Genomic DNA, 26,056 nt, shown 5'->3' on the forward strand with positions numbered 1-26,056 from the left:
TTTCCCTGTGGTGCTACATCAGATGCTTTTCTAAAGATGATTGATATATCAATTTGATCACAATTCTCTTGTTAGAAATATAAATTAATTTGCAAATAGTTGTCTTTCCTAAATCTGTATTGGATTTTATCCAACTTCCAATTAAATCCACACCTTAAACACAATCTCCCACCAAATTTTGTTTCAAAGCCTTGAGTGTGGCTGACGTCAATGAGCGTCTCTGTTGACATAGATTATTTTTCCCCCATAAATTATGTGGTTTATATTTACAAGGCCAAATCTCTCTTTTGATATATTTAACAGAAATTTTATTACCTGAGCAACTTCATATGCCCACTCTTCCATTATAATGAATGAATGTCCTGGGTTCAGCAGTAGCAGTCATGTTTCTCCTTCTTGGTAGCTGGTGCAGTGCAGTGTTTTGACTTTCGGCCTGGGAACAGAACTGATAGCGATGTTTTGGTTTGGCCAAGGACTTTGTGAGCCTCATGCTCTGCCAGGGAGGAGGGGAAGCCAGGAGGAAGCAGAGACAGGACACCTGACCCAAACTGACCAAAGAGGTATTCCATACCACAGCACGTCATGCCCAGGAGGTAACTGGGAGTTAGCCGGAAGGGCTGAGGGACTGCAGGGTTGGAGGAGGTATCGGTCAGAGCTTGGTCGGGCTGGGGGGGGGCGAGTTATCAGTCGGCAGGTGGTGAGGTGTTGTATTGTCTTCCCTTGTTATTTCCTTTATCATTATTATTATTGGTGGTAGCAGTAGTGATTTGTGTTGTACTCTAGTTACTAAACTGTTCTTATCTCAACCCTTGGGAGTTGCATTCTTTTCGATTCTCCTCTCCGTCCCTCCAAGAGCAGGGGGAGGGCAAGAAAAGGGGGGGAAGTGAGCGAACGAGTTACCTGACTGGGTTTAAACCACGACAGGAAGTTATCTGGTTTTTAAGATCTTTTATGTCTTTTTAACCTCACAACTGATCTTTGTTTCATTTGCATTATTCTTCCTACATCTGTTCCAGCGAGTGGCTGCATGGTTCTGAGTCACTGGATCGGCTTAAACCATGACACCAAATCACTTCGTACAAAGATGATCCAAGTAATGTTCTTGTCGCTTGTCCTTCTTGATCTTTACCAGTTACTGAGTCTAACCAGCACAATCTCTTCTTGCCTTTGTGATCATATGGTGAAGAAATAAATGGGCTGTCATGTCCAAGGCTGTCTGGATTTGACTACTATAAGTCGAGTTTGTGTTTGGGATGTTAAAGTATCACTCAGTGCCTGTTTGCACTTCCCATGGCCTAACATTAAGGCAGCTATAGCTACATTCAGCCTTCTGTCTAGAAGTGGTAGATCCCCTAGCACCATTTAACTGACTTTCTCCAAAGGGATTTGGAGCAAAAATAATTCCATTTCATGTAGTCTTTTTTTAACATTGTATCACAACATCAGTATACAATGCACAATCTCACAGCTTTCACCTTTTAGCATTCTTTCTGAAGAACACTTTTTCCTATTGTGCACTTCCACTGGCTGTTGTACTAAAATATTGAACAATTTAACGGATGTCTTAAGACAAAGCATACTAAAGAAAAATGCCAACACTCATAGTTTGTATGGTTTTGGCATCATATGAAAGACTTCATACAGAATACAACTTTGATATTACACTTACTGATCTCACAATTGTACTAAGGAGAGGTACAAACTAAGGAACTGCTTTCAGTCCACAGAGCAGTCTCTTAAGATACAAGAGGAAAAACTACCCCACTACTTAAACACAGGTGTTCACAGCACAGTATTCAATAACATCAATAAAATTTACCTCAGTGTTGACACTCCTCCATTATCAGTTCTGCTTGACAAAGTACCACCCAGAACATACATACCTCTGAATTTAACTTTTGCTTTAACAGCTTCTTCAAAATTAATAGCATTACCAATTAAAATCTCACTAATTCCTATGATTAAGTAATAACAAAATAGTAAAAAACTTCAAAACGCTAAGCTTAATTTAAATATTTGAAAAACTAAATTTGCTCAAATAGGACATATTACGGTTTTGCTCACATTTAGGAACACTCCTAGAACAGGTATAACACACTGAAATGGTAGAAACAGCAGCATTCTAATCTGGTGCTCTGAACTTGAGGCTGACAAGACTAAGAATTTACACAGCTTCCACTTCAACTCTTGTTGACTTTATGATATTTAGAATTTAATTACATATTTCAGGCTATAAGACAGACATAAGCATACAAAATCTGTCAGTGTAAGTAAGCATCCCGATGATGGATATTTCAGTCTTACATATTTACAAATACAGTTGGTTTCTTTTAACAATATCACTACATAAGAGTTTATGATAAATGATAATTTAACAAGTTTTTCACTATGGAAATCAGATCTGTAATATAAGGCTTTTCATAGGTCTACCATGCTGGAGCACCTGCTGATTACCATGATTACAGAAGCATTGTTTCAATTATAAACATTTGTATGTAAACCCAACTCCATATTCGTGACATGCAGTGCACCTTCTGTTCTCTCATCTGCTTTCTGAGATCATAGTAGCAGATAACCAGGAGCCTTGGGTACCTGGCTTATAGCCTTCAGTGGCCAAACAGTCTGTGGAGTTTCCATTCCTCAAATTTGGAGCTCAGCAGCACGGTCAGAAATGTTCTCATGAGCAGAACACTGCCTGAACAGCTATTTTCATTGCAAAACATGAAAAACAGACTTCCAAAACTTTCACTCAGTGAAAGAATAACAAAAATACATACAGCTGAAGGTATTCACAATATCTGTCTTGAGGCATCCAGCTTAGATGCCGATGCTGGGAGGTGAGTATCTTCAGCATGACTCAAAGAGTTCTCAAGAGTTCCAGTACAGAGCACAATTACTTTCCAAAGCAGCATTTTTCTTTTCACTGTCTACATGATACTTAGGGTAACTATTTCTGTAAATCAGATACTGTATTTAGAAACCAAATACGTAACATTTAGTAGCATAGGCACCCATTTTATTTACATTTTTAGTCACTACTATTTATAACAGCCATACAGGCAGTTCAGTCCTCTACATTTTGAGCAATGCTTGCAGGAACTCTTAAAAAAGCACAGGGAGATGCGACTATAGCACAGTCCTTGCACAGTATTTCAGGGCTCATTTTAGTTTGGTATGAAAGGACCTATTCGGCTTTTGCAGTCTGAACTCTTCAGAATCTGAGGCTAAATGCAAGGAGTAGCTGAAGGGATGACATCCTCCAAGGGATGACAACAGCAACAAAGCAAGAATAAACTATAGATTCAAATTTTGTACACTATTTCCTTCCTAGTGCTCACACACTGATTGCCTTCTAGTTGCACAAACTTCTCACTGCGTTCCGTATTTGTTGCTATCAGAATGAGTTTTTAAACTTACATAGCAGGTGATTATATTTTTTACCTCTAAGTACTTATGTTCAAACTCCATCAGTAAAGCACAGTGATTATATTTATGAGCACACAAATACCTGCTAACACTACAAAGCCTCTCCTAGGCTGGCAGTGAAACATGTTTATAAACCAGTTTCTCCTATGGTGTCATCCTGCAAGATGCGAGGACTTCAACCCAAATCTAGCAAAAAAACCCTACACAAACCACAACTTTTTATTTGCCCAGATTGCTCATAATGCCTTGCTTCTACCTTTGCTAGCTGTCAATCACTATTCTACTGCCTAGTTCCAGGCAGTGATGTGGACACAGATCCCAAAGCCAAAAGTCACTTTTCTGAACTGCTGGAAGTTGTAACTTTGTTTTTGATTCTCTATGGCTTCACCAAGTCATACAGCTTTTACTCCTTGATTTGGGTCAAATGCTATGTCCTTTTAGCTAGATAGTGCTGTATACTGAATTATTCCTGTCTCTGATTTTCATAGAATCATCATGGATTTACAGCGGTACAGTTTAGATAAATGTTTAGCTGTCTGGAGTTTTTCACCCCAAGGAACAAATCAGGGCTGCTTATTAGGTTCTCTGTTGTTGTGATACAATTTAGTCCTTTTGGGCCAAATAAAGCAACCCTACAATGAATGATTCACAGATAAATTGCTTCCAGTACCGAACACACCTAACATTTGAAAATAAAAAGGATCTATTATCTTATCACATCATGGGATATATTGCAATGCATTCATGACTTCACATACCCTTATTTCATAAAACTACCTGAAACCTCTTTATGATGTACTCTTGAAAGACTGTGTTAGCTTTCAGACGGATACTGGTTGTAGTCAAACAGTATTCAGGTGCCCAAATATAATTGTCTAGTATAATTATACATACCCGAAGGCATGCAAGCAATTCAGAGACTGGCAGGTAGAAGACCTACATGAGATCCACAACCTTCTGAAGCAGTTGAGGGCATTCTCTTAAATACCTATGCTTAGGTATTGGATTTGATCCCTCTGGTTTCAGGAGGAAAAAAAGAAACATTGAAAAAAACAATATGTCTATTATTTGTGAAGCGAAAAGTCCACCTGGAAACCAGCAATAAAGAAGGAGTACTATTTTTACATTTAAGCAGAAACCCCACAGTATTTATATGTAGGCAGTTCATGTTCTTCAACTTGGCGTTTGTTGAGTTTGTGTACTTCTTTCCTTATGTTAAAATATTTACAAGGTTTGTTTGCTTTTCTTATTACAGCTTGCATAACACAAAACAATTCAAGGCAAACATTAACAAAGCAGCTTGCACCTTGCTTTACTAATGTTCTCTGCTAAAATGAAAATCAAAATTGTTATCTAAATCAACTCAACTCTATGTACCTGTAATGTCCCATAATTTAACAAGGTAAAATAAACATCTTGCTAGGGTCCCAAATTGAAAGTACCAAGTAACAAAAAGCACTTCACAAAATAAAATTTCATTAAGCAAACCCAATTTAATGTGGTAAATTGTAAATAAAGCAACAGAAATCCTTCTTAGTTTATGTCTCTCTAGTTTTGCTGCACCATTTTGTTTGCCTTGTGTTTGTAACTGAGTGTTAAGATACTGCCACCTAGTGATAAAAAGCAAACAAGCAGAAGTGGCAGAACAGTAAATAATGCATAGGGAATACATGTTTTCATTATAAACCGTGTCGGAATAGAAGACAGGAGCATAGAAATATAGTATCAGGCAATTTGGGTGCAATTATATAAAAATTCTAATAGAAGCCTATTAAATAGAATATAATAGGATAAAATTAGAATGTTGCAATAGCTATACAATAGATTGGTACCACATAGCCTAGGACAGACGGAACACAGGGGTTCTGGCTGTCCTACTTTTCCTCAGCTTATGAAATTTCACCACACAATGCACGATTGAACCCCTAAATACTCAAAAATTTAGGGCCAGAATTAGGTGAAAATCAGGGCCTCTTCCACTACCCATCCACCTCTCTGTGATGCAGTTGTACCTCTTTTACCCTCCTCACAGCAAGTGCTCAGTGAGAGCAGAGAAGAGGAAGCCAAGGAAGGGGAAGGGTTGGAGCATGCCCATCACTAGATATTCATAGAACCACAGAATTGTTTGGGTTGGAAGGAACCTTTAAAGATCACCTAGTCCAAGTTCCTGCCATGGGCAGGGACACCTTCCACTAGACCAGGTTGCTCAAAGCAACCTGATCGCTTCCACAGGGTCTCTATGAATGGCAAACAGTTACTGCATGTTACTGTAGCTGAGATCAGAAGACTCCTCATCTTCTCTTCATTCTTGTGCTCGCCATTAACAGGCACACCCTGAAGTTCAGGCACAGATCTCCCAGGGCCACAGAGCTGGGGACAAACCCTCTCTCCTCTCCCTCCCCAGGCATGAAAGAGGCAGCCAGCTGGGAACCTGCCTTGGGAAAGGAAAAACTCCTGACTCCTTGGAGAGGTGCCTGAGATGGGAAGCAGAGGGAGGGAGACAAAGAGATGGCTGTACCCGCTTGGAACGGCAAGCTGATGCCAGAAACTATCTCTGATTCAAACCAAGCACATCACACGCTTTAGTTTTCCTGATTTTGTCTCTGTTCTAGAAGGACACATTCAAAATACTCATTTCCACCTCAATATGCTGCACATGTATAATGTTTTCATTCATTACCTAATGATGATGAGGAATTTTCAGTGCCGTACTTCCAATTTGCTCTCAAATACTAATACAGTTTTTATCTCAAGGTATGCGCTTCCTGCAGGATGATTTTTGAAACAGATGTTTTCCTGAATCTCAAATACATTTACAGGTATATTTTTATTCTCTTAATTCTGCCATAGCAGCTCTTAAAGCTTTCCCTGGCTTTAAATAAGATGCTCTTCTGATAGGCTACCTGCTTACTTGTTCTTTTTTTAACTTTCCTTTCCAGTCTCTAGTTTTATCTTTAATTATTAACACTTCTTCCTTTCTGGGTGACCTATTTGGATACTCGCACTTCAACGTTTTCATTACTCTGTAGAAAGGTATCCTTCTGCTTGTATCCCTTTGCTCTGTTAGCAACGTCAACCTTAGAAGACAAGCTGATTTTTTTATTTCTCATAAAATGAGAACAAGTTGGAAGGGTTTCAACCAACTTCCATCTACTAAAGATCAAGATGAGATGGACATGGGATCAGACTGTACTACATTTGCTGCCTCTTACACCTTCCTATCAGGTATCGAACTCTGACTGCTATCAGAGAGAGGCCATCAGACCAGCCAGGTATCAGGTCTGAGATGGCACACACGTGCCCATGTAACGGAAACACCCTCACAGTTCCCTCAGATGGGACTTATGCATACAGTGTTCACTCTGAATTAATCCAAAAAATACTACCTCTTGCAACACTTGCATAACAGTTACCTGGCTGAAACGGGGAAACTGAGCACTGCCAGGATCAGCTAACACCAGTTTTTACCACTGTCAAGTGATGAAGAAGTATCAAATTGTATGCATCACTGCATCAACTTTCCCTACATGCCTGACACATACTGCTACATGCTATCTCAAACAAGACTGTACAACCTTCAGAGGAGGACTCAGGCCCTTGCTGTGAGTGAGGTGCTTGGCATAGCTGGAACCCTGCCTCATTACAGTAAAAAGAGCTTTTTTTTTTCCTCATTTTACTCAGAAATGCCAACAGAAATACCCAACATTCAAGTAGCTCAGACTACTGCTACCTCCAGTTAGACCAGGGACCTAATGACTCAGCTGCATAACACCTTCAACTTCTGAAAGTTCTTTTTTGTTTCAAAGTGAGAAGAAATAACGCCTCAATACCCAGGATTACCTAAAAAGTCAATGCCAGGTGGCAGACCAAAATAAATATTTTTCTTTCCCTGACTGCAGTTTATAAACAGGGCATGCACATGAACATACACTTCTTAGCTCACTTGATACCTTTAATAGCTAGGCTGTCAATCACCATGCCCTTCATCCATTTGAAAATATTTCTGTTTACCCAAAGTAAACATAAATAGCTATCAGCAAAAATCTTCCTGACTCAAACCACTGGCTGTTTTACAGCAGCTTTACATAAATGACTGCAGTGAGGTAGTGTCAGGAAAATCAGGTCAAATTTCTGTTTCTTGTGGTTCTTCTTCCCTCAGGTTCCTCTTCATTACGTACAGATGACCCTTTTGGATATGGTTCCTGCCGTAGTGCTCTCCTGTTACTAATCAAAATTATTTTCTCCATTATGAAGAATTGATGCCAGTAAACATCTCAATCCTAATCGGTTGTTGAAAGAGAAATGTGTTGTGCTCTATGTAAATCCTTTTCTATACAAACCTCCTAGGCAAGCATGTGTGAGGCACAGCATATGGTGTTTACTGTGTAATACCCTTACTAGCACAATGGCATTGTTAGATGCTGGCTAGATAGGAGGTAACACTTAAATAGAGTAACTCATTGTTCTTATATGAGAATAGTTGTTCTGATGTGCAAAATCTTTTCTGAAGCAAAACTTCTTAACTTTAATTAAAAACTTACCTATAAGGATGCACTGTTTCACCTTTTGAAATAACCTGTGGCAGGAGAGATCTCAATTTCAGAGAGAGAGGTTTTCTTTGCTGATCCTTCCCCATCCCCCAGCATGGGTTGGACAGGGCTTTGAGCAACCTGGTTTAGTGGAAGTTATCCCTGTCTATTGAGGGGGGTGGAACCAGTTTTCTTTAAGGTCCCTTCCAATCCAGACTATTATATGACTGTGATTAATACAGCTCTAGCACCCTCCAAGTTGCTGCCTCTCTATAGAAGCACCAGGGTCCTCACAGAAGCCAAGTTAAATATACATGCAGTCCTTGTAACCGGGCCTTCTGTATTGTTCAGAGTCTGTCTCTTCCTATTTATCTAAAGAGAGCTACAAGGTCTAACACAGTTCCCTGCTTAAATTGGAAAAAGGCAAATGATCATCTTGCTTAACAGGGTAATGTTACTCAAGGTTTCTCTCATGCTACATTTGAATGGAAACTGCAATTTAGTGAATAAATGTACAAAAACCCCTTAAAATCTGCTTTTTATTAACAAAAAGAAAAATAATACTATTTTGGGCTTAGCACCCAAGGGAAAAAGCACAAAAGTCACTTTTAAAATTGAATTATTTCCTAGTGAAGACAATACTTATTATAGTTACTTTAACTACACTAAAAATGATTAATGATTTTGAGTCTCCACAGGCTAGACTTTCAGAGGTATTTAGCTCCTGAAATACCCAGCAATTGCTTTGTAGATTATTAAGTGCCTAATCTGGTTCAGTATCAGACTTCTAGTACTTGTTTGTCCACTGTATCATTAAAAGCTTTGAAAATCTAAACTATGTTGGTTTTTTTTTTATTAAAATGAGTGGATTTCATCCCCTCACATGTTTTCTCTTTCACAAATCAGAAAAGAGGTTCTTTCTTTTTCATGGCTTCTCAGCCATGAAATTAAATCTGAAATACAGGACATATACCTGAATACAATCCCTGGAAACAGAATACTTGAATAAAAGTACTTGAATATGATTCTCAGATCTGGAGAAAACCCAGTTAAACTTTATAACAAACTAATCCAAAAGGGAATGGTGATCATAAAAATAACAACTGGGATTCACTTGATTTAAAATCTTGCAGTGGAGCTGCAAGTGGTGCCGGGCTGTGGTTCTGGGTGTGGAACTTGAGCTCATGCTCAGTCGGGTGCTGGCGCTCAGTGACACTGTATCCTCCTGACTCAGACAGGGCACTAACGCACAAACCTTGCCTGAACTCTTCCACAGATCAAGGGAGGTCACCACCAGCTACTGACTAATTCAGTGAACTAAAACCAGCTTCAGTACAGATAGAATCCTCTGTAAAACAGAAATTTGTCCAAGAACATACTTCTTCATCTTCTGATAACACAGCAGATTTGACCCAGGGTGTGTTTTTATGTTTGGTTTCAGCTAATATAAGATTGTGCTACAGCTGAAAAACCTGTGAAGTTCTTCCATCCTCTCCCTTTGTCCCATAATTTCCATCTGGTCTCCTTATGGTGGCACTGGCTAGGAGAAATTTGATTTCGGTGCTGCGTATGTATTTTGGGGAATATGGTTGGGGCCACAGCATTACATTCATTTTATGAACAGGGCTTTGAACAGCCTGGTCTAGTGCAAGGTGCAGGGGGGTTGGAACTAGGTGATCTTTAATGTCCTTTCCAACCCAAACCATTTGAAGGTTCTATGATTCTATGAATGATACTGTGTGTGTCCCTGAAGGAGCACCTGATCACTATGGTCAACACAAAAGATGCTGCATGGGGATTTAGGTGGGGAAAAGAAACAAGAGAAAACAATGTTTTTAAATCGAAAAAAAAAAAAAAAGGAATGTTTAAAATACAAAAAGATACTTTTCACAGGTATCACATGGCTAAATAACTTTCCCAACTGCTCATATACACTTACAAACATCTGCAACAGTTACTGCATTTTAAAGTAAGAACATTCTTCCAAGCCACTCTTCTGGCTGCATCATTAGTAAACTTTGGCTGTTGCAAGAACTGCTACATTCTAGGTTTAACTGTGTGAAGCACGACCAAACAGCGAGTTTGAAGATTTTAAAAGCCAGAATGGACAGTGATAATCAGCCTGATTTCCTGCATAGGTCAGGCCAGAGAATGTCTTTATTTCTGGTCCATATACAGTAATTCAGTTTAGCTAGGCTAGACAGAAAACCCCTCTGGCAGAGCTAATGTGAGTAATGCTAGATCCAGGTTTAAACTATTTGCAAATGTCAAAACAGGTACTTACGGAGTCAGGTCTAGTCTACAAGACACAAATATAACATTTCACATATATAGACAACATTATTAATTCTCAGTAATATACAATGAGATCAAAATAATCTAAGATCTCAATCTGTGTGGACAACAGGCTGTTCGCTATTACTAAAAAGCAACAACTGCAACTCGTATTTGTTTCTGTAGTTCCATCAGCACATTACAATACTAATCTGATATTGAACCTTACATTACCTACTTCATATACGACACAAAGAGAACCAGATTGAAAATGGCATAAAGAAAAAAAAAAACAATCTTAAAACTAAATCCACTGATTACAGTTCTGAGGTTGTATTTCATCATTTTGTCTATGAGGATATTGCAGAAGGTACACTGCCAGAAGCCTTTCTAAAGCTGAGATAAACAGCATCCTTTGCTCTCCCAGCATCCACCAAGCTGGTTATCTTGTTTTAGAAAGCTATTGAGTTGGTAAAGCATGATTTCCCTTTTAGACAAACATACTGACTACCGCATGTACTCAGTCATCTACTTCTCCTGTGTTTGCAAACGGGTTACAGGATTATTTATTATTTGCTCCATCACTTTCCCAGGCATTATGGTGAGGGTGACCAGCCCATAGCTCTGTGGATCCTCTTTCTTGCCCTTCTGGAAGAAACAGGACACATTTGCTTTCTTCCAGTCCTCAGGAACTTTCCTCAGTTGCCATGAGCTTCCAAACGCTATCATGGCTGGTTTGACAGTGACATCAGCCAGCTTCCTCAGCACATGCGGTTGCATCCTATCAGGTCCCGTGGACTCATGTACATCATGTTTTTTTAAAATGTTCCCTAACCTGTTATCCCTGCAGCAAGGGTAAGTCTGCCTTATTTCAGGCCTTCTTACTGGGCTCTGGGACCTGTGATTCCTGAGCCCTCCTGGAGGTAAAGACAGGCAAAGGAGGCATAGACTTGGCCTTTTCCATTTCCGTCACCATCATTCTTCCTGCTACTGAGTGAAGTTGCCACAGCTGCTAAGACCTCTTTTAGGATGAGTTTTCAAGTTGGAGGAATGAAAATATAACATTAGATTATGCAGAAGTATTCTTAACACTGTGTTGTGGTTTAAGGCCAGATGGTAACTCAGAACCATGCAGCTGCTCGCTCACACCTCCCCTTTCCCCCGCCCCAGCTCCTGGAGGGATGGGGAGGAGAATCGAAAGAATGTAACTCCCACGGGCTGAGATAAGAACAGTCCAGTAACTAAGGTGTAACACAAAACCACTACTGCTACCACCAGTAATAATAATGATAAGGGAAATAGCAAGGGAAGAGAATACAATTGCAACCAGGTGAAGGCCAAACTGTAACACTACTCTTACTTATGTGTCCCATGACATTTCGTATTACTCATTATTTCTAAATTCTAAAGAGAGAACTACTGATTTTCTAGTTCCAGAACAGATTTAGAATTGTATTTGTACACATATGCTTTACTTATCTTCAGACCCTGAAATTCCATGTTGTGAGCTGAATTTAGCTTCTGCTCTTCTTTCACCCTGGCATCTTTGTGTGATAGTAAAAACTCTGCCACACACTAGACCGTTCCACTTTGGAGTAAAGCCTCAGCATCCAGTGGAAATCTAGCACTTGAATGATTCTCCATACAGGACTCAATAACCGTCCATGATAGATTTGAACAAGCCCTCACAGAAGTACTTTAAGATGACTCATAGAGCAAACTTGTACTGGAGTTTTATTGACCTTTATAGTTATTAAAGTCATCCCTTGCTGGACAGACTGGCGATTCAAGTACATTATCACAAATCATTATCACAAATGCCATGCCTATATTAAAACCTGGGCTGTTCTCTGGCCATGGCGAGATGGTACGAAGCAGCCTACAAGCATGCAGTAAAACATTAAATGCGGGTGGCAGCATCCAATTCTCTCTTGATTCCTCAGCTCTTGTCCACTTCTGAGCTGTGCTTAAGAATTGTTAGCGGAGGCTACAGGCTGGTCCAGGCAAAATGGGGAAGTGGAGCAACTCTGGTAGAGAAGGATTTCTCTGGCTTGCATACAAGGAACAGGAGAGACAGGCTAGCATGAGATTGGTTTAAACTAAACACAGTTCAAAAATGCAGGACAACTGAGGTTACAATAAGAAAGATGATACTTACTGAGTGCCTCTTTCCTTACCATTATGCAGACTAAACATTATGATTAAAAATTATCTTGCCAACCCCTTATTGTTTGCATCACAAATGATTGTAGAAAGGGTTATTAGGAAGAGCAGATAATTCACAACAAAGTGAGCATAGGCATGCACAGTAACGAGTTCTGCAACTAAAGCACATTGCCATCAACCACCATGAAATTGCAGAAACAGTAACTCCAAAGACAGAGCAAAAACCCACAGAAAGCCACAGGAACACCCTCAGGCAGCTCTAAACCAAACAAATAAGCCAATAACCCCACTACACAGCCAAGTCCTTGGAGGAGGAGCAACTATACTGTTATCACACAAAATATACTTTGCTTATCTAAGAAAATACTTCCTGGAAACAGTAATGTCATCAACTAATAGATGTTTGTTGAGTGTTCAAAATTATATCTGATTACAAAATTCCATTCCAGCATTGCGTAGCAGCTAGACACTTGTATAGCCTGTGCAAGAAGAATTTAAATTGATGTCACCTTGTGAAGCAGTGTGCAGTTTCAACTGCCCAGAAAACCCAAATATAATAATGTCCTGAGCTCCTCACATCAATTTACTAATTTAAGATCCAATCCCCAAAATTCATAAAAATCATATTTCAAATTAACCACTTATAATTAATAGCAATAAAGAAAATTAATGAGAGATACAGTTGATGAAATTTGTTCTTTATGAAAACTTATATATATTAACTCAGTGTCTATCTGCTTACAGCTGATTTACCAGAAGTATTTCAAGACTTTCCTTTCACTACCAGGACATTTTTCATCACAAGAAGAAGTACCAAAAAGTCTTCAAGCTAACTGCAACTGTGTTCAAAGAAAGTCTTTTGTAATTATGATGAATTTTATTGTCTACACCCATCTTCAGAAAAAATAGTCTCTGAAACTAAACAGATTAATAAAATACTGATTTCTAAAATTCTTATTGAGTTAAGTATTTTTAGGAACTCAAACTTTTCTGTTATTGTTTAAATTCAGGTATAGCAAAGAAATAAAAATGAAGAAAACATTGAGAACACTTATTTCAGAAATTCCAAGACTATCAGGTGATTTAACTAGGATACAGTATGTTACCATTAAGGGCTAGGGAAAGTATAAATAGCTGAAAGGAAAATAGTTATCCACCAAATGCACCCAACAGGTATTCAAACATATCTACAAGTAAATAAGCACTACAGCAGAACTATATTTTGAATGATTTTTATGCAGTCCATAGACTCATATGACTGTCAAGAGAACATATTTTAATGTCATTAACTACATCAGCTTATGTGAAGATTGCACTTCAGAAGAGGAGCAAAATATACATCAGGAAGAAGGTTAAATCAAAGCCATTACAATAACCTTTAAGTCTGCTTTTTTAAAAAACATTTTACTAGGCTGACAAGCTTTTGATTGCAGCAGATGCACTACTGTAAGACTTTAAAAGTAATGTTTGTCTAGCATGCAATGAAAGGGTATGTATTCCTCTATGAAAAAAAAATATTATGGACAATGTTTCCAAATCATTAGCAATAAAATGATTCTTTACAGGCCAAAGATGGGCATATTTTTGTGGTGACTCTGCTCTTTAAGGCGCATGCTAAATCAGCTAAAGAGAATAAAATATTCTATTGTCTCATGACAGCCAAAGAAAGATTTACTTAAAAATAATGTCACCAAACCCTTATGGATTTACTGCACATGAAATGTAGTTAAGGCCACTACCATTTGATGTAAAGAGTGACTGGCTTGTTCTTAAATCTTTTAAAACATTTTTATATGTTTCTTATTTTGCTAACATTTCTTAGGGCTCTGATTTTCTATTTTAAAATTCAATATATTTTAGATTAACATACCTTTTTTTCTGATATACAACCAACATTGATATTAATTCAGTGCTCCTCGAAAATTACATAACCATGCAAAAGAAAGAGCCTGTCATGTTTCCCAGGAGGCAAGCACTCAGCACGAGTTTTGAGAGTTCGCTCTACACTTTAATCATTATCCTCTAGATAGGACATCGCAGAGAGTCAAAGGGTCAAAATGGCAAACCATGCTACTAAAACAGATTCTTTTTCATGTGCTTTTACTATGCCAGCACACAGAGAAACTTGTGCTGAAATCAGGAAGCAAGTGCTGCAATTGCTTCACAAGGTCCTTCAGTACACTGAAAATACTATAAACCCTTAGACATCCTAAGATTTGAAGTACATTACTGTGTGTACAATGGATTTTGTTCACTTGAACACTGGACTCTCCTTTAAAGCAGAGTTTGAACATAACTGATGGTGGCCATCTAAATCTAGGAGACAACTAAAGAGTTTTCAAAACAAGTCAGAAAACAAAAATCCAAGCCAGAATAGCAGATGGAGCCTTCCCTACCTTAACCCCACCTTTCTTCCTATATCCCCCCTCATCTCATTCAAATCACTCTCCAATAGACATAGACAGCTTCCTTTATTTCCCAAATACAACTTAAAGGTGAGGTAGCATCTTGCCTACAAGAGCATGAGGAAATCAGTCTTTACAGTCCATAAAATACCAGTGAACCCAAGAAGAAAACAAGTTGGACAACACGCATATATTACATCAGACTTTCAAATGCAGAATCCATAGCCTTCCTCTGAATCATCAACCCATCCTTTCTGAAGAAAATGACACTTAAAAAAAACATTCAAGAACTAAAATAGTAAGAGTATATTAAGTAATATATGTAGAAATATGTAAGCATAACAATACAGAAGGAAGGCCAACAGCAAAGCCTTCCTTTAAGACATTATCAATTTGATAATTCCTATTAATAAAACAGTGGTCACTAACCCAGATCAATGGGTGGACACACAGTCAATCACCAATTTTATAGCATGGTGGCATATCTTAATATAATTCTCAATAAAACATACAGAACTAATGTCAGTTTTCAATACAAACAGCAAACAAAAAAATACAACACTCCTCTCCCCATGCATTTTCAAACAACAGAAGGTCTTGCTAACAGTATTAAGGGGAAACCAAGCCAATTTTTTCAAGTCAGGAAGGGAAGAGAAGAACTTTGGAACAAGACAATCTTGCCTTCCCTTCTGCTGTCAGTGAATGATACTGGTAAAATACAGCACCAATACAAGCGATTCTGCCACACTTCAGCGTACAGGGTGACAGTAGTGGTACCAAAAGTGAAAAGCAATTATCATATGCAGATTACAAGCACAAGTTATTACCATGCATTACACTTTATTCAGAAGTAGAATATTCAAATCTTCACCAAATTAAAATACTGAATGCAGATCATTATAACTCATTTAAATCAAGATACATTCTGTACTCATAATTTTAAGCATCCTTATAAAAAGTAATTAGATTTGGCAAGTCTTTCCCAATTAATGTAGCCAGTCAAAAGAAAAAAAAAAAAATCATACGTACTGGATGTTTTATCCCCATGTCTCATGAAAAATTAAATTATTTATTCATATCACTGCTGAAGAACTTTTAAATATTTTCCTTATATATAAACCCCTTCTTTCTTTTATAAGTTTCAGTATTTTAATTTACATGCCAACATGATGTCAAATCAACTTACTTATTTTAGAAAGTGACTTTGCTAGACTGTATGCTGGTCTGAACTCCAGAAATGCTTTGAGTGAGTACCTCAAGACTTCTAACTGTGACAGTATTTTCACTGAAAAAAACAAACAAACAGTGAATTTAACACAGAATACTAGCTCTTCTGTTGTAAAATCACAGACTGACAACCTACATTCTTACTTTAAGTAGCTATATAAAGTACTGTTAACCACACTGATGTTTGTTAAATTAACACACAGCAACACCACAATGCTTTTACAAAGCAGAAGTAACCTGCTGTCCCACAGAACACATAGAGCTTATTCTAGCCATAGGCATACAGCCATGAAATGGGAGTGTGCCTGATCCTGGGAGGCAGAAAATCCAAAGTATTTTTCTCAACCCTCTCTCTGCCCTTCAAAACTGACAGCAGTCAACAAGCATTATTCAATGATAATACAGGCTACTCCATATGAAAATGAAGGAGGAGAGGAAAAAACCCACCAAAACACAAGATACTAATGACAATAGTAGAAACAGATTTTCAGCGTACTTAAACTAACATCCCCAGCTCACAAATAGCTTCCAAGTAGAACTACACTATTACACTATATTTTAGTATTTTGACCTTTGTAATTTCTGTATTGGTTATTTAATTGATAAATACAGATTAATTTTCTTCAGCCTCTTGTGCTTCTGAACATGAGTCAGCATAGCCATTTAACAATGTTTAGCTAATCCATTTTAACTTCCAATTCAATTTACCTTTCCAAGGTACCTCTGTAACATGGCCTCCTAAGGCCCCTTGTTGCCCACTCTGCCTTTTTACACTTCTTTCTTTCCTCATTGCAAGTCACAGGTTTATCTTCAGGTTAAGACAAGTCACCATTAATTTTTTTATAGTCCTGCCAAGCTAAGGTTCAGACATGGCTATGATGGCATGCTGAGCCGAGGGGATGTCGGCAGATCTCTACAAATTCAACTAATGAAGCTGGTGAACCTCTCTCTGTAACTGACAATAAATGGCTCTATAGTGTTGATTATGATCAGTTGTGCCTGTGTGGTTGTTTAAAAAAAAAAAAAAAAGTAAAAAGGTGTCACTATGAAGTAGTAAACCTGAAAATTTAGGTATCAAAAGAGGTCACTAACCATGCCCTGAAGTATACAACAGCTCTAAACTTTTTGAATTTAAAGACCAATAAGAAACAAAGTGCTTTGTTGAAAGAAGAAGAAGGTGTCTCTGTGCAGGGTATCCCTTTGGCAATGCCACGGTTTCTCCTCACATAGTTTCTGTCCTCCACTTTACATGGGAATGAACACAATAACCCGGTGATACCACTGTTTGGATTGTCCTGGCTAGGCATATGTGAATGACTCAATTCCTGATGACAAGACAGACAGCCAGACTTCTCTCAGGTTGTGGGTTTCAAAGAGTGAGCTTCTAGCTATCACAGTTATGAGGAAGCTGCAAAACAAGCCTATCGCATGCAAGATGCTTCCCTTAGTCTGCACCATTTGAAACAAGAGTCCCCATGTGTGAACCAACCTATATCCTTGCACCCAGATGCCTTGACATGTCACTATTCATTACTTTGTTTGTTAAGCTCTTTAAGATAGAATAAAAGGAAAGAAAACAAGATGTACAAGACTTCAGACTAAATTGCAAGCGTGTCCTAAAACTAAGACAGGGTCATGGTGATATAAAAGACTAAGCAGAGATAAGAGTATTAGAAGAAAGCGGAGGAGTCAAAATGACAGAGATTTAAAATATTTGTATTAGTAGATGACCATGCTGAAATAAGGAAATTTGAATTACCACATTGTTAAGAGGGCTTGAGCAGTGATCCGAAAGATTGTAGAGCAAGTATATATATGTATATTACATATTTATAGTATATATAAATATATATATTTAATATCTATCTGTCTCAAGTGTTCAAGGTCAAGTTGAATGGGGCCTTGAGCAACTTCAACTAGTGGAAGATGTCCCTGCCCACAGTAGCGAGGTTGAACTATATGATCTTTAGAGGTCCCTTCCAACCCAAACCATTCCATGATTTTATGACACAGTTGTTTCCATTCTAACCTGCATTTACAGCACAAAGACAATGGTCTAGTGGACTTCAAGCTTACTTTGTTAACCTGTTTTCAAAAGCAAATCCAGTAAAGCTTCTCCCATGTATACTGCTGACCTACCAAATGAAAGTCTACACCCATCTTTCCATCATGCTCCATCAATTGCTTATAGCAAGCAATTTGCATTACCTTTGAGTTAAGTGCCCTTGAGTGTACAGTAACACAGCTGCAGTGGATTTCATAAGCGTAATGGCAGCATTCCAGACACACAAACTACATTAAAGTGCTCATATCTGACGCAGCACAAACTAGCATTACTGCTAGTGTAGTAATTTGGGAGGGTGGAAAGAGAACAGAGAGAAAGAAGAACAGTATGATAAATAAATGAATAAAATTATTAGAAAATAAAGGAGAAATCTGTGTGTGCACAACAGAGTAATGGTGTTGGAGACCAAACACAAGGCTATTTAATATGGTTTGGTTTTTTTTTTTAACAAAAATGTTGATGTATAGGGAAAAGAAGTGAAAAGTTACAGGAGGAAAAAACCACCAAGCACAGGAGTAATTAAGGAGCAGAAAAGGTAGCTAGAAGACAAAAAGCAGCAACTGAAAAAGAATAAGGTCAGAGGGTCTATCCTGCTCAAAATAATGTGGTTTGACAGTCACCAACAGACCACATCACCTCAGGAAGAGCCTGTTCAGGCACCGAGAAGCACAGGAGCCTTGGGCATGTCTAAGTCACCTGACTTCAGATCTGATAAGGCTTTTTGCATTCTCTTAAGCTGGGGAAGTAGAACAGGAAGAAGGAAAATAAAGCTTTACTTCCTAAGGTGTTAAAATATTTCAAATACCTTAACAAAGGTACAATGGAGGCACTAAAACCCACATAAGAAGTGCTGCCCTGTGTCATCTTTTAACACTGTACTCCCTTCAACAGTGTTTCAGCTCGTGAGAAGGTACCTATTTAAGTTTAGTTGTCATGAAGGAATATAACATTAATATTTAAATAACACTTTTGAATATACTTCATAGCTCTTCAAAGACCTATTTGACTATTCTATTTTCCCCCTGAAATTTAAAAATCCTCATTTTTATCTGTAAATGGAGATACATAAAAGGATTAAATTCCTCTGATTGCCTCATAAAAATACATCTTCACTTTCAGTAGGGATGAGCTAGTATTGATCCTTTCCCCCATAAAACCTTTTAAGTCCTCTTAGGTAAGATGACACAATTGTTGTGCAACAAATGCTTTGTGCTCATGGTAGTCTGTTGCATATTTTTAGGTATATTTCAAATAATAGTAATAAAAAAAAAAAAAAATACCCAGACTTGTTATTAGCTTGACTGAAATTCACTCTTACATCTTGTTCCCACTTCTTAATAACTAGAGAGTTAAACTGAATTATTAACTCCAGACATTACAGGCTCCAGCGCAAGCCAGGAATTCAAAGCATGCATTTAACTATTTAATGATGTTAATTTCTGGCTACACACACAAAAAAGTCAGCTATACTGAAGAAGTCTGTGTATCCCCAAACCACTCTCCCCCAAAAAAGCAATGAGAGACAGTATCAGAGAAGCAAGAGAGATACACTGCAGCTATTGACTGCATTGCTTATAAGCAGGGTTAAGCAAAATGCAGCTTAAAGCTGTAGAGAAAAAAATGGTTTTCTTTAAATCTAAATATAAAAAAAAAAATAAAATCCCACAAGCAAGGAACATGAAATCAGAACTATGAAGAAAGTCTCTCTTTCTGTTTCTATCACTTTAACTCTAATGGCTGACGTAATTTAAGATAAATGTACTTAATTAAATATATCTGTGAAGACTGCCTTAGGTTTTAAAACAGAATAAATTCTGACTGGAATCAGCTACTGAGTCCTTCAAATATTAACAGGTTAAAAGATATTGCACAAACATACTATTAGCATAGCATTTCCTACCTGAAAATATAGAAGGTCTTTTCTTAGAGCGCCTTGGACGTATAGGCTCTATGTTCCTAATATTTCTTTGAAACTTTCCTTTCAAATCATTTTCCAGCAGGATGTCTGGTGGTAGGCTTCTCTGTCTTGTTGATTTACAATGAGTCTTACAGGAATTCAGTTTACTCTTAGTCCTAGAGTACAAGTTGCTGTCATCAACTGCCATTATTGAGCGCTAGCTGTTAAAGCTACCCCAGCTCAAATCCAACCTGAACAGCCAGAAGTATTTGGACTAATGGTTACAGACCCAAGCAATCTCGGATGTTTTCATGCTCAATGCGGCACTCATTGGGGAAGTTGAGCAAGTTGATAGGCGCGTGCTGGACAGGTGTAGAGTTACTGCATGGCCCCTCCTTGCATCAGTGAAACAGCACAGGGAAGGGACATGCTGAAATCACTCCTTTGAATCTTTTCAGGTAAGTAGCAAGTTAACAAACCTGAGCTCAGCAGTACAATCTGCGCAAAGGGGAAGACACAGTTTAATATGAGGCACTGTCTAGGGCTAGTGTGGTTTACATTGTATCAACAGCACTTCTCCGATCAGTTCATCAATAGTTCATTAACTTGGCAAGCTAAACAAGTGCTGCTAAACCTTAAAAAGAGAAAACAGAGTGATGTAAAAAAAAACCCAACCCAACAAACAAACAAAAGAAAACCCAACAAAAATCCAACCCAGTCACCAGCCTAGGTACCTGTCTGGGTAAAGGTTCAACCTGAATGGTATATGCTTGGGTTTTTAGTCCTGTCCTTTGGCAATGTCACATTTCAAAGACTGATAAATAGCCCAAAACATCCAAAGCACAAAGGTTTTTATGGCCACAGCATCACTTTGGGGTTTCTTTCCTCAAGAAGCACTAATGTTCTTTCCTACTGCAGTGAGAATCAAAGATCTGCCACTTTGACTGTCTGCCTCTTTAGGGAACTGCTGACTAACAAAAATAGGTCATTTAAATATGCATATGCCAAAGACAGTCTGTGAATTTTCAACTTCACTAAAAGCCAAGGTACTGTTCTGGTTTTGTTCCAGTTATCCTAGTGAAATATTTTGGGCCTCCCAAGGATATGATCTTACTTTCTCAAATGTTCAGAAAGAACAAATCCTAATATTTTCTATGAACCTGCTAATTTTCTTTCTTGAATCCTACCATAAATGAGATAAAAATGAATTAGTAAATTCAAGAAGTTAAAAAAAACCTTCTAATTACATAAATTTTGCTGTTAAATAACAGTAACTTTTTAACATGGAAAAGTGAATAAGCAGGATGGTAATTTAAAGTGAGAGTAACTAATATTTAAACCATGGATACCTAGGGCAAACTGATTTTAACACTTGAAGATAGAACTTGATTTCTCTGAATCATTTAAAACACTTAAACCATGAATGGTTTCATTAATTTCCTAAAGATAGGGTACACTATATGGCTGGTGTAATGATCAAGAGGCTGGCTGCTTCAAATACAGTTTTTTCATGAAATTCAGTACAAATTTTGTTATTGTTGACAAGAAATAAAAGGTTCATCTACATGCTTTTGGAAGGAAAGAGGGGAAATTGTGTAACTTAGCATATATCTATATAGCTTTTTAAGTATTTTATTGTGTTAGAAATGCAGAAGGATGCAAATAGTTTGCTCGATTTTTTTCTTCTTCCTCTGGAAATATGATTGCATTTGGCTGGGAGTTGAAATTATGAATGTAATAATCCAATCTTAAATACATTGGAACAAGAAATCATACCCCACATTCAGAACAAACTGATGATTTAAAGTGTTTTAAACCAGCAGTAACTGTAGATAGCAAACTGGTTATTTCTGGTCTTGCTGAGTATTCAAAGGATTATGAGCTCTGTTTATATGCTGAAATAACCTTTTGAAAATCCCACTGGACTCCAAAATAGGTTAGGTGGTGGGAATTAGGCTATAACCAAAGGGAATTTAATGTGTAAATTGCTCAGGGACTTTTTAGAAATGCTTCTAAGGCCTTGGTCTTCATCATTAGAGGCCAAAATACATCTTTCATGTACTTCAAATCTGTATAATCTGTGAATAACATCCTAACCCCCCCCCCCCCCAAGTTAATAACAAAACCCCCAAACAGGTCTGAGAAGCTTCCCTTGCTTCCCCTTCTTTTCCAACTGCATTTGCTTTTTCAGCTTTGACTGAATCAACACAAAAATACTCAGTCCATTCCTGACAGAACAACTAAACCAAAGCAAATTAATCAAAAGCTTTTTAAACCAACAGAAAGTGCTCAAATCTGAGCAAATGTAAATATATTTGAACTATGTGTGAAGGCGATAAAATAAATACCAAATGCAGGAATTGACATTTGAGGAGCTTTAAACTGATATCTGACAGAGATTTAAATAAAACTCCAACATCTTCAGTAATATTTCTAACCATCAAGCTACAGAATATTCCGGAAACAGCTCTTAACTTTTCCTGCTGAAACAACTCCAACACACATAAATACTTAAATATTCATTACAAGAGTGACTTGAAAGTGACTGTCCCATATTCTAGCTGAGTGATACAATTGCTGCACTATACAATCTTACCTTCTCCAGCCCAATAAATATTCATGCCGAGTGGAACATTTCCAACAGGAGAAATCGCCGCTGGGATGCTCAAAGGTGTGATAGTGATCACACTTTCAGATGTGGGGAGACCTACCAAGGGCACATGTCCCTGATCCAGCAGCGGTACACAGGAATCTAAGAACAGTATACCCCTAAAAGTGGCCTTCAGGTGGAAATACAGAAGACAGATAAAAAATATCAGTCACAATATCTCATTACTAAATTGCCTTTTGTAGGATCTGCTCTAGAGCACATACTGAAAATTCTTTCAGAGCTAAAAATGAAGACAGAGAAATAATTGTTTTGAAAACTGAAAATCTTAAGCTGCTAAAGTAAAGGAACATGCAGCAGCAGAACAGAAGCTGAGGGTCCTGGTGGTGTCTGAAAGTTGTTGGAATGAGGTGCCTAAGTGCCATTTTAGTAGCCTAACTTTTCTAGTGATTTAGTTTATGTATCTCCTGTTGGTCATTTACTCCTCTTTGAGACATATGTGTAAAAACCTGTAAGTCTACTCCCAAGTGGGATGATCACAGAATAAGTTGCAGGACAATGCAAAGAACAAAACTGGAAATGATGAAGCAATAGGGACTTAGAAGAGATGATTATTAATTATAAGACCAAAGAAATAAAGCAGATGTGCTGAACATTCAGAAAAGATTTTATGATTCAGCACAGGAAGAAAGGAAGAAAGAGCACTCTTAGTAAAAATTTATATTATTCTCCACTGATTCTGCAGCAACAACATACCCCTCATACCTTCTCTTTTCTAATTAGAGGCAGAAGCTTTGCACCTTTATAGATGGAAATAAAACAAGGAAAAAAAAAAAAGGAAGCATGATGGGTGGAAATAAACTTTTTAACTTAAATGCAATTAATCACAAGGTTCCTATCATATACACCCACGAATACAAAAGGATATCTAGTATCAAATGGTTGGAGTACTATGGAAAAGTAAGTGCATTGCTGAAAATTACAACAGAGACTGAAGAATTAATTATTTCGATGAGAAAATGAACATGGGCCCGCAGTGTGCGATTGTAGCCCAGAAAGCCAACTGTATCCTAGGCTGCATCAAAAGGAGCGTGACCAGCAGGTCGAAGGAGGTGATCCTGCCCCTCTACTCTGCTCTTGTGAGACCTCACCTGGAGTATTGTGTGCAGTTCTGGTGTCCTCAACATAAAAAGGACATGGAACTGTTGGAACAAGTCCAGAGGAGGCCACAAGGATGATCAGGGGACTGGAGCACCTCCCGTATGAAGACAGGCTGAGAAAGTTGGGGCTGTTCAGCCTGCAGAAGAGAAGGCTGCGTGGAGACCTCATAGCAGCCTTCAAGTATCCGAAGGGGGCCTATAGAGATGCAGGGGAGGGACTCTTCATTAGAGACTGTAGTGATAGGACAAGGGGTAACGGGTTAAAACTTAAACAAGGGAAGTTTAGATTGGGTATAAGGAGGAAATTCTTTCCTGTTAGGGTGGTGAGGCACTGGAATGGGTTGCCCAGGGAAGCTGTGAATGCTCCATCCCTGGCAGTGTTCAAGGCCAGGTTGGACAGAAGCCTTGGGTGAGATGGTTTAGTGTGAGGTGTCCCTGCCCATGGCAGGGGGGTTGGAACTAGATGATCTTAAGGTCCTTTCCAACCCTAACTATTCTATGATCCTATGATTGAATATTTTCTTTTTTTTTTTTTTTTTAAGAGGGATATAGCATAGTTTAAGGAATTTATTATCAATCCTTTTATCCAAAAGTGTGATTAAAATGATGATTAAGAATTGAGTAAGACTACAACACAATAGGACTAATCAACATAGTTGCTAAAAATAAGTGTCATTACTCTATCACAGTAGTTTGAGTACAGAAGATAAAAGAGTAATTATTCATGCCAATGGCGTACACAAGAGCCTTCAGAAGAGTTTGCTACAAGAAAGTAATTGTCTTGCATTCAGAACCGAATCATGAAAGCACTCAAATGATGAAAAACAAAGCATGCGAATTATAATTTCATTACATTTTCAGGCTGGCAAATGTTTATAAGGCTTCAGGCTTCTCAGGTAGGTTCTGTGTAGCTCAGTACTTTCTTACAATTTGGAAAGGTCAGCATCAGGATTATGCATTATGGTCAAAGGCTAAATCAGAACACCATACCCCTTTCCTCCAGCAGACTATCCAGTTATAGTGTCTGCAGTTTCTATTACTATTTCTTTTTATTAAAGTTTGGTAAATAAAAGCCAAAGGAAATTGATGTGTGATAACTGATTTGTGTTTGGATGATACTGTCTACTGCAGAAATACAGTTTTGAGGCTACAAAATTAGTATGGTCCAGGTCACAGAAAATGAAGTTTTTGCACAAGAGGAATTATCATTAGCTTTTTGTTAATAATACAGCAGCGAATCTTGTTAAATTTCATGTGCAGTAAGCCATGTGTTATTATGACTGCATTAGAGCTGTCAATCTCATTTTAGCTGAGGAAATATTTGTGCTTATCAACAGTAGAAATAAGAAAAGTTTTCCTAAAAAGTATTCTCAGTGTCAGCCAGTGCAGGCTGGGTCAGAAAATCTGTATTATGGAAGAAAAATAACCAAAACCATGATGAATTCCTGTCTGGTTTGGTAATTTCTATATCAGTGTATATTGATTCATGGACCTTCTTACCATGCTATATGTACCAGAGAAGAATGGTACGTACTACCTCCAAGGGAGGATGAAGTGTTTTAGTCATGTATGTTGGAGGAACTGCAATGGCAGGAAAGTTTGAGCTTTACTAACATTTTTAAAACCAATCTAACTCAATCAATCAAGCCTCATGCTACTTGCCTGTGGTACATGGATCCTCCTTCCTTGTTGCATTAGCCCCCGTTTTGGGAGGCTGCACAGCAAAGCACAGCAAAAGCCTAGGTTACCTTTACAGGTGTTGAATGTGCTAAAAGAAATCAAGTTGATAACAACGAAGTTAATATTCCTGGGTACCCACTTGCTCAGAGGAGACTGTTTAACAGCACATAGCCATTTAGAAAACATTGTCTTCTTTCTTCCCCCATAAGAATTCATTACCTGGGTCTCATCCCCTACACGTATCTGAACAGTCACAGATCTGCAAACTTATCTGTGCTATGAAGTTTCTAACCTCTTCTGATTTGCATTTCAAATAAGGAAGTTAAACAATGCAAGAGAAAACACGGAATCAAAATCTGAGGAAAATAAAAATTTCAACCATTACTCTAAAATTATTTGTTTGATTTTCTGGAATAACCTGGCTGTCTTAATCCATAGGATGTGAACATCTGACATGTTCTCTGCTTGAATTAACCCATTTCTTCCAGTCTAATGCTATTATAAGAAAAGAGCCTAGATTTGATACAGCCTTAGGATCAAAATACGTATCTTTAGTCAAGCATCAGTTTTCAGAAGTGTGTATAAGAGGAAAAGGTCAACAAATAACCAGTCATGGTCA

At 38.0% G+C, this 26,056-nt stretch overlaps 1 protein-coding gene across 6 annotated transcripts in view; it reads right to left on the reverse strand.

Moving 5' to 3' along the window:
- The window catches only part of FRY (FRY microtubule binding protein), a 231,138-nt gene that overhangs the window by 161,568 nt on the left and 43,514 nt on the right, over positions 1-26,056 (reverse strand). For 3 of the 6 annotated variants that reach the window (XM_062615069.1, XM_062615071.1, XM_062615070.1), the window contains exons 1-2: positions 19,993-20,271; positions 15,987-16,085 (exon numbers count right to left, since the gene is read on the reverse strand). The exons of 1 other annotated variant lie outside the window; for it this stretch is intronic. In XM_062615069.1, coding sequence (XP_062471053.1) covers positions 15,987-16,085; positions 19,993-20,197 — 304 coding nt within the window. In that variant the 5' untranslated portion in view covers positions 20,198-20,271. Of the gene's footprint in view, positions 1-15,986; positions 16,086-19,992; positions 20,272-26,056 lie in introns of those variants that run through there. 2 more of the 6 variants (XM_062615076.1, XM_062615078.1) reach the window with 1 other exon arrangement.

This window comes from Pezoporus occidentalis, unplaced genomic scaffold (assembly GCF_034315485.1).
Source record: "Pezoporus occidentalis ecotype Australia unplaced genomic scaffold, CSIRO_AGI_Poc_V1 ctg18, whole genome shotgun sequence".
NCBI classification, from domain to species: domain Eukaryota; kingdom Metazoa; phylum Chordata; class Aves; order Psittaciformes; family Psittacidae; genus Pezoporus; species Pezoporus occidentalis.